Source organism: Plecotus auritus, assembly GCF_963455305.1.
Source record: "Plecotus auritus genome assembly, chromosome: 1".
In the NCBI taxonomy this organism is placed as follows: domain Eukaryota; kingdom Metazoa; phylum Chordata; class Mammalia; order Chiroptera; family Vespertilionidae; genus Plecotus; species Plecotus auritus.
The window spans coordinates 170,607,376-170,621,367 of NC_137770.1; the positions used below are offsets into that span (position 1 = coordinate 170,607,376).

Below are 13,992 nucleotides of genomic sequence, written 5' to 3' on the forward strand. Positions count from 1 at the left end.
TGTAGTATCAGTTATTTCTTGGGTGAAAACCAGCCTTGTTCTTGTATAAAAGGTAACTACAGGAACTTCAAAGCATAATGCTGTAAATCTTAGAATATCAGAGGTTGCGCCCAAAAAACCCTAGTTAAATAGGTGCCACAGTTTCCCTCCTGGGATTTTGTCATGGGATAGAAAAGGGTTAGAATTGAGAACACTCTGGAGAAGATGTTGATGTTGTACTGCTTGGCTTAACATTATGAGGGGAGGGGAGGACGTGCCTCTCTCTGAGTCAGGCTTGGATGAACACGGCGCTGGTCCAGGTGTTGTGAAGGCAGCATCATGCAGAGCACCTCTGACGGGTTGTCACTCTCTTCTGTGAGATTGCTCTGTGACCCTGAAGAACCATGTCTTCTCAGAAAGGTCTCCTAATAGGAAGTCCCATGTAGGGATAAAGGCAGGGTGGTAAGCCCGAGATACAGAGTTAATCAGTCTAATGAATCTAGCAGTTCCTATTGTTTGGGTAATAGCAATGGCCCTTGTAAGGGATATTGGTGTTGCTCAGCTGTAATCCAAAATCCCAACCTGGCATCACAAAGCCAGATAGGGTTCCAGTCAAGCAAAGTAATCAGTATAAATACACATAATTGGATAGCAAGTAGATATTTTGAATTATAAATGTCTCCACCTTACTGTATTCTTTTAATAAAGAAGTGTCTTAGGTCTTAGGGAGCAGCGGTCACCAACCGGTGGTCCACGGACCACTGGTGGTCCTTGAGGTCTGAAAGGTTGGCGACTGCTGCTATGGAGGGATTGGCCTGGTCGTTAAGGCAAAGACCAAGAATTTATATCCATGTAAGCAGCTGAACCAGGATGTCAGGACCCGAGAGTATGATTGTTGCTCTCAAGTTTCCCATGAATGCAGAAAGTAATTGTTATAAACACATCAATATTATGACACATCCTCAAACATGTGAGACTTGTAAAGTAAAAATACAGTAGAAGTGCAGGTCATGTTGGCATGGTCAGAGCAATACATGTTTTTCACCAGTTTTTGATTCCGAGAATGCATGTTTGCTATTCCTAAGCATTGAGCTTCAAGAATTGTTTATCTTTTGCAAGGTCATCTGTTAGAAACATGCTCCTCTTAACTCTGAAAATTCTCTTTCCAGATGCTGTCTTTGCATTTCAATTGCGCAACCCAGTGCACAACGGACATGCTTTATTGATGCAGGACACCCATAAACAACTTCTAGAGAGGGGCTACCGGCGCCCTGTTCTCCTCCTGCACCCTCTGGGTGGCTGGACCAAGGATGACGATGTTCCTTTGATGTGGCGAATGAAGCAGCATGCTGCTGTGCTGGAGGAAGGCGTCCTGAATCCCGAAACAACGGTGGTGGCCATCTTCCCATCTCCCATGATGTATGCTGGACCAACCGAGGTAGACTGCTTTTCAGATTTTCATGCAGCATTGTGGAAACCACTCTCATGAACACAGCTAGAGTCAGCCACAGACCCGTCTGATCTGTGTGTCTATTGCAAACACTGAGTGTGCCCGGAGTGCTCTCCCGCTCTGTCAGGGATGTTCTCTAGGGGTGGAGAAGGGCGGGCAGGGAAGAGCATGCTCCTCTTGCTCTTGGTGCAGTGTTTGGTCCCGGTTGTGGAACAAGTTCTCTGTAGACGAAGGGCTTGGTGAGCTCGGAAAGGTGTGACACAGGCACCTCTTGTAACTGCGGCCACGTTACAGACACAGCTCAGATAGCACCTATCTCATCCCTTTGACTAAGTCCTGAGTCACTCTTCCCAGGAAACAGATTTGCTCTGATTTTTTCTTCTTCTGAATTTTGGAAGGGCCAAAGATATTTCAGTTAGAAGAATGTCTGAAAAACAGTCAGGGGACATTCTTCATCTGTTCTTTTGTGAAGGACTGGAGCATAATAGAGTAGGGTGTAAAATTGCTTCTTGATTTGGGTGGGAGAGGGTTCTAGCATTCTACTAAGGGGTGAGAAGGGATAGTTTGAGTTATTTTTATATCTCTACATAAGGAGGACTTAAATAGATTTTTGCTGGAAGGTAGAGTAGGCTTTCAAAAAATATTTGTTGAATGAATGTATGACCTAAAAAAACAGTGGGAAATTCCTAGCCAGCTTCTTGTTGAACGTTCAAGCTAAAGAGTGGAAGGCACGTTCTTATGTATCCTTTTTCAACTCTTGTTCAAATTTATCTGGGAGACAAACCCTTTTAGAAAGGATTAAATAATTTAGTTGTATATACTCCTCTGTGATGTCTTCTTCCAAAAATAGAAAGAAAAAAAAGCTTAAAAGGAAATCCAAGCATGTTTAGCTATTTTTTGGGATCAAGCCCAAAAAATTTGATTGGAGCTTAGTAGTGGGGTTGTATGCTCTGTTACCTCTTTCCAAGAAAAACAGGCAAACAAAAATCAACAGTCACAACACGCTGAAAGATTAACTCTTCTCTCAGATGCAGCCAAAGTAATGCAGGTAAAACTCTCACATTCTTCCCTCTTTGTTCTTACACAATGCTCATGAATATTGGGTATGATAGACCTTTGAGTTTCCTAGAGATCACTCACAACCTTTAGTTTTTACATCTCAAAGAAGAACTAAAATTGTTTTGGAAATAAAGTAACAATTTTGTTGCAATAGTTCCTCAATCTCTCCTTTGGTCCTATCTCCATCAGCATCATCATCATCATCATTGTCGTTGTCATCGTCATCATCTAAAGGGAATCATTTGGTCTGAAGTTCTCCAAAATTATAGGATGAATGGTTTTCAATGAGGAAATGACCCAAGTGAGTTTAGCATCAAAAATAGGTATATGATAAAAACCTCATTAAGAGCCAGATAGGAAAGTGAAGGAATTTATCTTCCCTATTCAGGGCATATTTTTCCTCTTTGTGTTTCTTATTCTCTAAAAGGAGAAGAGATAGGACATTTTATTAACTAAATGAACTAAAAACTGCTTTTTAGAAGGTGGGAGTGAGGGGATAGGTAAATAATAAATGCAGCCAGCTGTAATGAATCCTTTCTTGAGAGTCAAGCATGCTGTTTTATCTATATTAGGAAGATTTTCATATCTTCTGATTTCAGAGCAGGGTATGTTTCTACAGGAAGACTCAAAGGTGGAGACACCTAAGGTACCTTTGGGTGCTTGCATTGTGGCTCACCTGATAATCTTCCTCCTTGCAAGGCAAAACTGCCTGGTTGGCAGGCTGGTTGCAGGAGGCCTCAGATTCGACTCCCGTTGTTGCCCGTGAAAACATGGTCTGGAAAAAGCAGTAGAAGCCTTTTGTCCAGGAGGCCAGGCACAGATGCGGACCTGGTTTGCCACTAGCTGGTTTTCGATCTTGGGTTAGCCATCTCTGGGCTGTGCTGAGTTCCCAGTAAATGGTTATTTAAGGGATGCACAGAGTGGGGACTGAATGTTTTTTAAGGTTCTGCCCCATTCTGATCATTTTCTAGTTTTTGTTTTATTTTCTTTTTATTTCATATTAAAGTATTATTATAGTACATCAGAAAAGTCACATTTACAATACAATGAATTTCCCCCATTTGGTCACATTCATACAACCAGCACCCAGATTTTTAAAGAAGACTCCTACAACACCCCAGAAGTTCTTCTTCCTTCCCCCTCCTCTACATTACCTGCCCTTCCCCAGTAGTCATCACTGTCCTCACCTCTCACATGTGGATCCAATTTGCTTGGTTGTAGTTTGGATACTCTGGGAAACAGACTCTGAGAGAGAGATTAGGGTTCAGGACATTTATTAGGGAGAGTACTTAGGGTCAGTGATTATGGAAAGGAAGGGAAAGAAAGAGAGCAGGGTTGGGCAGTGGGAAAGCTGATTTGTGATTCAGTCTTAGTGAAAGCCTAGTTGATCCCATATGGAGTTCTGGAAAGGCCTTCAGAGATATTCCAAGTTGCATAAGAAGTAGTTGGTTATACCCCCTTGTTCACCAGTGATTGGCTTCTCGGGAAGGGGCGGGCCTTTGGGCTGCTGCTCTTTGAGAGGCAGCTTCTAAAGAGGGTGGTCAGCTGCCTGGTGTGTGCTGGCAGAGCTCCTAGCAGCTGGGATGATCTTTCCTTCCCAAGGAGGGCATGGGCGGCGCATCCCAGCATCCAGTCCCGCCTGTTCTAACACCTTTTATAGCTAGAATTCTATACTCTCTCATATCTGGCTTCTTTCACTTTACATTTTGTTTGTGAAACTTGCCCTTATTGTTGTGTGTAGTTAGTTGGAGGTTAGTCATTCTCAGAACTGTGGAGTGTTCCCTGTGATAGGCTTTTGGTCAGTTTCCAATTTTTTGCTGTTAAGAGTAGAGCCGGTATGGAAGTTTTAGTGCACATTTCTGTTGGTGTACCTGGGAGTAGCATTGCTGGGTTGTGAGTTTATATTTGTTCAGCTTCACTGCATGCTGTCAGTCAGTTTTCCAGTGGGTGGTACTATTTTACACTTCCATCTGCAGTGTATTTCTTTACCTGTACTTTTTCATTTTAGCCATTTCTGTCCTTTAGCTTAGACTATTTGGCCAAGCACTTTGTAATACTTTTAAAATTGTAATACAATTTTAGCAATTGCAAAAATGTTTTCCTTGAACCTGAAGAGGAAATGGAACATGGTAAATGAGTTGTCAATACAGTGATTGAGAAATAGAGGATAATAAGCCCACTTTTATTGTACTCTTACTGTATTTGTCAGGCATATTTCAGGTTTTTTACATGTATTAGCTAGCTTAATCCTTAAAACAACACTGAGGGGAGCTCCTATTACTGTTCTCAATTTAAAGGTGAGGAAACAGAGACTCAAAAAGTAGTTCAAGGTCACATAGTAGTCTATAGACCATCTGGCTGCATAGCCATGTATTTAACTTCCATAGCATGTTTTTACTACTAGAGGCCCAGTGCATGAAATTCGTGCACTCGGGGCAGGGGAGGGAAAGAGGGTCCCTCAGCCTGGCCTGCGCCCTCTCACAGTCTGGGAACCCTCAGGGGATGTCTGACTGATGGCTTAGGCCCGCTCCTTGCAGTTGGACATCCATAGTGCTGCCGCGGAGGCGGGAGAGGCTCCCGCCACCGCCGCTGCGCTCGCCAGTCATGAGCTAAGCGATGCTCCTCCTGTGAGAATGCATTGATCATCAGGGGGCATCTCCTGCCTTGAGCGTCTGCCCCCTGGTGGTCAGTGTGCATCATAGTGACCAGTCATTCTGCCATTTGGTCAATTTGCACATTAGCCTTTTATTATATAGGATATAATAGTACTGCATTTAAAAAATATGTGGTCATATATTCTTTGAAAACAGCCTGGAAACAAATTCTTAAAATCTCCTATAGATGTTCCAAAATAGTGACTTAGGATGGCCCTACTGACATTCATTAGAGGGGGAATCTCTGGTATAGTGGCTCTCACTTATTTTTTGATTATCATAGCCTAGAGCTGTGGGTTAAGATACTCTTTATATAATCTGTACAGGCATACCTCAGAGATAATTGCGAGACCACCACAATTTAACATCACAATAAAGAGTCACATGAATATTTTTGTTTTCCACTATACAGAAAAGTTATGTTTGCACTATACTGTAGTTTATTAAATGTACAATAGCATTATGTCTAAAAAAACCTCACTGTACATAACTAAATTAAAAAGTACTTTATTGCTAAAAATGCTAACCATTATCGGATCTTGTTGTAAAATGGCACTGATAGACTTGCTCAGCATAGGGTTGCCATAGACCTTCAGTTCGTGAAAACACACACACACACACAATAACAACAACAACAACAACCCATAATATCTGTGAAGCATAGTAAAGTGCAATAAAACGGGGTGTGCCTGTATTCTTGCTTTTTGTACTCTTACGATATCTACTACTGTTTTTGTGTTGTGAGGAGTAAATGGGATAATGTACATCAGTTAGCACATTGCGTAGCTTGTGATAGTACATGGTAATTAGCATCAGCTGCCTTAAAAACACCCACAAAGTACTTTTGCTGTAAGTTCTCAATATCCCTAGGATTCTGTCTCCACACCAAGGGGGCTGCCTACACCTCAAAGCTGCCTGTCAGTCAGTGTGAAGCCCTAGAATTTTGGTTTGGACAGAGAGCCTGGAATGACCTCCTCCCTAACAAACTTCATATCAGAGCATATATCCTCTGATTTGGAATGCTCTTTGGTGTTTGATAGTACATAAAAATATGAAAATCAATAATAAATAAAAGGAAAATGAAATAACTCCTTTTTGAGTGCCTGTTAATGTGCCACACATTGAACAGATTCTTTGCATCCATTGTATAACCTCCTCCCCACAGCAGCTCTATGAGATGGGTTTTATTCCCATTGAATGATGAGGTTAGTGAAGCTCCAAGCAGGTTAGTGGTTATAATGGGCAAAGTAGATTAAAAAAAATATATATATATATATATTTTTTTTATTGATTTCAGAGAGGGAGAGGGAGAGAAACATTAATGATGAGAGAGAATCATTGATCGGCTGTCTCCTGCATGCCCCCTACTGGGGATCAAGCTCGCAACCTGAGCATGTGCCCTTGACTGGAATCAAACCCAGGACCCTTCAGTTCGCAGGCCAACACTCTATCCATTGAGCTAAACCAGCTAGGGCAAGGAAAGTAGATTTTATTCGGGATCTATTACCATACAGGAAAAGAGACCTCAGGATAGAATGGGGCTCAGTTCTAAATATGGCATGGACAGACAGGAGGGAGTGGGGGTTATGGATGGAAAACTACTAAGAGGCAACATCGGAAATAACAATCAAGGGATGATTCTGGTTAAACAGACCAAGCAGGATTCTTGCTGAAAGCGGGCCAGTCAGACCAAGTATCACGTTGGGGGTGGGGGTAGGGGATGAAGAACTGCATCAGATATGGTGGATGAGGAATTCCAGTTAGCAAGACTTTTGCTACAGATGGGCATTTCAGGCCTGACAAGGATGCACACTGAAGGTCAAGGCCTGGAGGGCTTCAAAGAGCCTGACTAGAATTAGGTCAAGGAGAGAGTGTCAGATCCTGCATCCAGCAAGATGCAGAAGGGGTTGGCCTGTGCTCCTTGCTGTGTGGAAGCCCCTAAGGGGTCTGTGCCTTGGCAGTCTGTGGAAAGGCATAGAATCTCGGTGCCTGCACAGAGCTCACAGGGCTTAGAGAGCTATGAAGGCACCTCGAGTTGTATCTGGCAGGCGATGTCTGGAGTGCCAGGTATAGGCTTATAGGTGCAGTTCTTGTCAGGAAGCATCAGATCTGGTGCATGAGTAAAAGGAACTTTTAAAGAGCAGAGTGTAGGCATACTAGCAAACATCTTCATATTTTAAACCACTAAGTGTTTTAATGTTTATGACCTGGCAGGATTTAAACTCTGAGATTGAGCGGTTTATGAAAACTATCCATTTCTTTTTCTCAACCGCCTCACTTGTTTGACTTACTTGGCTTATTCACAGCCTTAAGTGAATGTGTTTTTTTGGTAATAAACAAAAAGGACACCACTCATTTTTTTGTAGCTTTTCCAGTGACAACAGGAAAGAGTCTGCCAGTAATGCTTCTTTGCTAACTAATAATAATAATAATAATAATAATAATAATAATAATAATAAAACAGTGACTCTTCCTTTAACCATTTCCTGTAGGTCATTTAGAAGGCATTGGTACCAGATTTGTTTCCCTCGCACAAATGCTTTTCAGAACAATGAGCAGCTGTCAAGCCTGTTTGGTTATCACCAGGATGTCCCTGACTTTCCAGTCTGTAAAGATTTAACGGCTTGATTCTTAAGTTCCAATTTAGGAATTGGGTGGGTGAGGGCAGCATGGGGAGGGAGAGTTGCTTTTCTAATGCTAAAAAGGTGTTATGTTTATATTTTTGTGAGGTATTAATTGCCTGTAGAAGTTGTGTTTGTCCCTTCTACCATATTACTAAATCTATTTTTGTAAAGGATGAGAATGCTTTCTAAGACCTGTTACGTGAAAGTTAGATATATTTTGGAATGTGGATATGTACAACTAACAGCTATAATCTGGTTTAAGACCTTTAGATGAGAACTGCCAGTTGAATTTGGAGAAAACACATTGTTGGGGGGAGGAACTTTTCTTTGCCATGAAAGCTACCCATGCCTTGTTAAATGACTCCTTGATAGAGACTGATTCTGTGTAAGTGAGCAGGTGCATTTAAACAGGGATGGTAGGAATATACAGTAGTCCCCTTTATCCTTGAGGGATGTGCCCCAGTGGATGCCTGAAATCATGAATAGGGCTGAGCCCTATATATACTAACTATAGGCTCGGTGCACGAGATTCATGCATGGTGGGCGGGGAGGTCCCTCAGCCCGGCCTGCACCCTCTTGTAGTCTGGGAGCCCTCGGGGGATGTCCAACTGATGGCTTAAGCCTAAGCCGTCAGTCGGACATCTTTAGCACTGCCGTGGAGGCGGGAGAGGCTCCTGCGCTTGCCAGCTCTGAGTCCAGCTTCTGGCTGAGCGGCGCTTCCCCTGTGGGAGTGCCAGGGGCAGCTCCTGCATTGAGCATTTGCCCCATGGTGGTCAGTGCACATCATAGCTACCAGTCAGTTTGCCATTTGGTCGATTTGCATATTAGCCTTTTATTATATAGGATAGGATTTTTTTCCTATACCTATATACGGTTCCACTTAAAGGAAGTGTTATCAGTGGGGTGTCCTCTGTGTCCCCACTGGTTGCCAGTGGAAGTGGGCTTCTTGGGGTGCCACTAGAATAAGAATTTCTGGGGGCCCCCATGGGAGGATGAGGCATCATGGAAAGTTTTATTTCTGTGGAATCAAACCCCTGAGTTTCCAAGTTCCTATCTCCCTCTGCCCTGCCAGGAAAAAGTCCAGCTGTGTCTTCATCAGGGCGGGATTAAAGCCATTGCCCAGAGTTTCCGTTCCATGTTTGCACAGTCGAGTCCAGTATCTGGCTAGGTTAGCTTGTGTTCACAGCTGTAGTCCATTGGCTGTGGGGTGCATGGCCATGGGCTATGCGGCTCTTGGGGCCACATGGCTATGGAGAGAACGGGTGAGTTCAAGGAAGCAGGAACAAAGCCACAGAACAAGAGACCAAGAGATTCTAGAGAGAATTTCTTGTCTGTGCATTTTAACCTTCTAAGGTTTTTGTGTGCTTGCAGTAGCTTCACCCCCTCTAGCCAGTTATCTTTTTTCCAGCTTAGACTGACAGGCAAACATCTTCCCTACATTACCCAGATATTACTACCCATGTGTCCATCTTTCTCATTGTTGGACCCCTTTCCCCAGTGATTTGCAGGGAATAGATTGGTGCTTCCCTGCGGAGTGTGATGTTGTAGCTTCCTGGTGAAGCTGCCCAGATGACCATGTTTATAATGTCTGGCCTTCCCTTTGCTACTTTGCTATTATTAACATTAACAACTAGCTCATTGCAATGTTAACAGAAGCACCTTCTCTTTGGCATATCCAATTTGCCAGCTTCACTACTATTGCAAGTTGGGGCCCTCATTAATTAAAATACGTAAATTTTACTTAGTTACTTGAACACAAGCAGTGTGATACTATGACAGCGGATCCAATAACTGAGATGGTTAGTAAGTGGCTAACGGGCAGGGAGCCTGTACAGCATGGAGATTCTGGACAAAGGGGTTTATGTTCTGGGCGGGATGGAGTGGGAGAGCATGAGGTTTCATCACACTGGTCAGAATGGAATGGAGCGCCAAACCATTTATTTCTGGAATTTTCCACTCAGTATTTTCAGACTGTGGTGGACTGCAAGTAACTGAAACCACAGAAAACAAAGCCTCAGATATGGTGGGGCACTAGGTGTTAGACCGTTAGAGTCAGACTGGACCTCAGTTCAGCAACCTTGGTACTTGAATTCTGGCTAAGAAAGAATTCAAAGCCAAGACTCAAACTATAAGAGAAAGTTTATTTAGAAAGTCACAGAGGTAGAAGAAGTGAGCTGTAGAAGAAATGGGCTCAGAAAACAACTTACAGAGGCAACAGAAGGGCCCTTGGAGCTTAGGAGAGAGAGACAAGGAAAATACTGCTGGGGGAAGGGAGTGGGAAAGGCATGGCGTGCTCCATAGATGGGTCCTCCATTTTAAGGGCTGTTAAGGGTGGGGATTTTAGGGGATTTCCCAGGGAAGGATCTCAATAGAATATTCATCAGCTTTCCAAGTATGTCCTTTCAGGGTTGTGGTCTCCACTGATTGGTCAGCACCAGGACAGGGGTCACTAGTTATTGCAGCTGGTCCTGATGTCAGCCATGGTATTGCTTGTCTGGTTTTGTTGCTTTTCTGGGCCTGGAGCTGAAAGACAGCTGAAGCCTAGATGTTTTTCTTAGGGGTTAATGCTTAAGGGAGTGGTTGTGCAAGGGTTCACATGGAAGTCACATGAGGCCACTCTTCCACCCCTTGTTCCTCCTCCAAAGGGGTTTTACCACATGACTAGCAACATGCCAGGGGAGGAAAGGTCGGGAGGGTCGGAACTGGGTCAGAGGAGGGTCTGAACTAAACGACCAGCTATCTGAGAGGTTGCCCTGGTGACCTTCTATACCTGGCCCATCATGCTTGCTCTGCTCATGTCTATCTAACTGCCGACCACAGAACTACTGTGTTGCCACCTGGATGCCCGTATAGTCAGTTAATTAGTTCATGCTTTCATCCAGTATCTGTCTGGAGCAGTAATATGTGTTAGGTTAGAAATCTCTTCCTGCCTATAAACACTTGCAAGAGTTCTGATAACTTAAAGGGACATTATTCTTGAGATCTGAGCCTAATTATGGGAGCCATAGATTCTCAAGTTTTATTTCTTTATTTCTTTATTTTTATTGTTTAAAGTATTACATATATTAGTACATGTATCTCCCTTTTTCCCCCCATTAACCTTCCCCAGCCTCCCCTATCCCCTGTCTCATGCCCTCACTGCCCGCCTCCCCCCCCCCCCCCCGTGTCTTGTGTCCATTGGCCATGCTTATATGCATGCATACAAGTCATTTGGTTGATCTATTTCCCTCCCTCCCCAACACTCCCCAGCCTTCCCGCTGTAATTTGACAGTCTGTTTGGTGCTTTACTGCCTCTGTATCTATCTTTTTGTTCATCAGGTTATGATGTTCTTTATTTTCCATAAATGAGTGAGATCATGTGGTATTTTTCTTTCATTGCCTGGCTTACTTCACTTAACATAATGCTCTTTAGGTCCATCCATGCTGCTGCAAATGGTAAGAATTCCTTCTTGTTTATAGCAGTGTAGTATTCCATTGTGTAGATGTACCATAGTTTTCTAATCCACTCATCTGCTGATGGGCATTTAGGCTGTTTCCAAATCTTAGCTATGGTGAATTGTGCTGCTATGAACATAGGGGTGCATATATCCTTTCTGATTGGTGTTTCTGGTTTCTTGGGATATATTCCTAGAAGTGGGATTACTGGGTCAAATGGGAGTTCCATTTTTAGCTTTTTGAGGAAACTCCATACTGTTCTTCACAGTAGCTGCACCAGTCTGCATTCCCACCAGCAGTGCACAAGGGTTCCTTTTTCTCCGCATCCTCGCCAGCACTTGTCATTTGTTGATTTGTTGATGATTGCCATTCTGACAGGTGTGAGATGGTATCGCATTGTCATTTGGATTTGCATCTCTCGGATAATGAGTGACTTTGAGCATGTTTTCATATGTCTCTTGGCCTTCCTTCTGTCTTCTTTTGAAAAGATTCTATTTAGGTCCGTTGACTATTTTTTTATTGGATCATTTATCTTTCTTTTATTAAGTTGTATAAGTTCCCTGTAGATGTTGGAGATTAAACCTCTATCAGTGATAACATTAGCAAATATGTTCTCCCATACAGTGGGCTTTCTTGTTGTTTCGTTGATGGTTTCTTTTGCTGTGCAAAAGCTTTTTATTTTGATGTAGTCCCATTTGTTTATTTTTTCTTTAGTTTCCATTGCCCTAGGAGCGGAATTGGTGAAGAAATTGCTTCGGCATATGTCTGATATTTCTCTGCCTGTGGATTGCTCTAGTAATTTTATCATTTCCTGTCTTATGTTTAAGTCCTTTATCCATTTTGAGTTTATTTTTGTGTATGGTGTAAGTTGGTGGTCTAGTTTCATTTTTTTTGCATATATCTGTCCAATTTTCCCAACACCATTTACTGAAGAGACTGTCTTGACTCCATTGTATGTTCATGCCTCCTTTGTCAAATATTAATTGAGCATAGTGGTTTGGGTTGTTATTGGGGTTCTCTATTCTATTCCATTGGTTTATATGTCTGTTCTTGTGCCAGTACCAGGCTGTTTTGAGAACAGGTGGCTTTGTAATACAGCTTGAAATCTGGTATTGAGATCCCACCTACTTTTTTCTTCTTTCTCAGGATTGCTGTGGCTATTCGGGGTCTTTTTTTATTCCAGATTAATTTTTTGGAGAGTTCTTTCTAGGTCTGTGAAATATGCCGTTGGTATTTTAATGGGGAGTGCATTGAATCTATAGATTGCTTTGGGTAGTATGGACATTTTAATGATGTTGATTCTACCAATCCATGAACATGGTATATTTTTCCATCTGTTTACGTCTTCCTCTATCTCTTTTTTCAGTGTCCTGTAGTTTTCCGCGTATAGGTCTTTTACCTCCTCCTTAGTTAAGTTTATTCCTAGGCATCTTAATTTTTTGGTGCGATGGTAAACGGGATTGCTTTTTTAGTCTCTCTTTCTGTAAGTTCATTATTGGTGTATAGAAATGCCATAGATTTCTTGGCATTAATTTTGTATCCTGCTACATTGCCGAATTCATTTATTAAGTCTGTTAGTTTTTTGATGGAGTTTTTCGGGTTTTTATGTACAACATCATGTCATCTGCAAATAAGGAAGGCTTTACTTCTTTTCCAATTTGGATGCCTTTTATTTCTTCTTCTTGTCTAATTGCAATGGCTAATCCTTCCAGTACTATGTCAAACAGCAGTGGTGAGAGTGGGCTTCCCTGTCTTGTTCCTGTTCTTAGGGGAAATGGATTTAGTTTTTGCCCATTGAGGATGATGTTGGCTGTGGGTTTATCATATGTGGCTTTTATTATGTTGAGGTATGATCCTTCTATTCCCACCTTGCTGAGAGTGTTTATAAAAAATGGGTGTTGGATTTTGTCAAATGCTTTCTCTGCATCAATTGATATGACTGTGGTTTTTATCTCTCAATTTGTTTATTTGATGTATCACGTTTATTGATTTGCAGATATTGTACCATCCTTGCATCCCTGGGATAAATCCTACTTGGTCATGGTGTATGATCTTTCTAATGTACTGCTGGATCCGATTTGCTAGAATTTTGTTGAGGATTTTGGCATCTATGTTCATGAGGGATATTGGCCTGTAATTCTCTTTCATTGTGTTGTCTTTATCTGGTTTTGGTATTAGGGTGATGCTGGCTTCATAGAAGGAGCTTGGAAGTGTTCCTTCCTCTTGAATTTTTTGGAATAGTCTGAGGAGGATAGGTTTTAGTTCTCCCTTGAATGTTTGGTAAAACTGCCCTGTGAAGCCGTCTGGCTCCGGGCTTTTGTTTGCTGGAAGCTTTTTAATGACTGCTTCAATTTCTTCCATAGTTATTGGCTTATTGAGATTTTTAGATTTTTCCTGATTGAGTTTTGGAAGATTGTATTTTTCTAGGAATATGTCCATTTCCTCCAGGTTGTCCAGTTTGTTGGAATAGAGTTGTTCATAATATTTTTTAACAATCCTTTGTATTTCTGTGGGGTCTGTTTTTATTTCACCTCTTTCATTTCTGATTTTGTTTATTTGGGTCTTCTCTCTTCTTGGTGATCCTGGCGAGAGGTTCATCAATCTTGTTTATCCTTCCAAAGAACCAGCTCTTGGTTTTGTTGATCTTTTGTATTTTTTTTTTTTGTTTCTATGTCGTTTATCTCTGCCCTGATCTTTATTATTTCCTTCCTTCTGCTTACACTGAGCTTTTCTTGTTGCTCTCTTTCTAACACTTTGAGTTGTAGGGTTAGGTAATTTATTACCATTGTTT

The 13,992-nt window shown here is 42.1% G+C and overlaps 1 protein-coding gene across 3 annotated transcripts in view; it reads left to right on the plus strand.

Moving 5' to 3' along the window:
- PAPSS1 (3'-phosphoadenosine 5'-phosphosulfate synthase 1) overlaps positions 1-13,992 on the plus strand; it is a 181,015-nt gene that overhangs the window by 135,124 nt on the left and 31,899 nt on the right. For all 3 annotated transcript variants that reach the window (XM_080642893.1, XM_080642892.1, XM_080642891.1), the window contains one exon: positions 1,149-1,417. In XM_080642893.1, the coding sequence (XP_080499019.1) occupies positions 1,149-1,417 (269 nt within the window). The remainder of the gene's footprint in view (positions 1-1,148; positions 1,418-13,992) is intronic.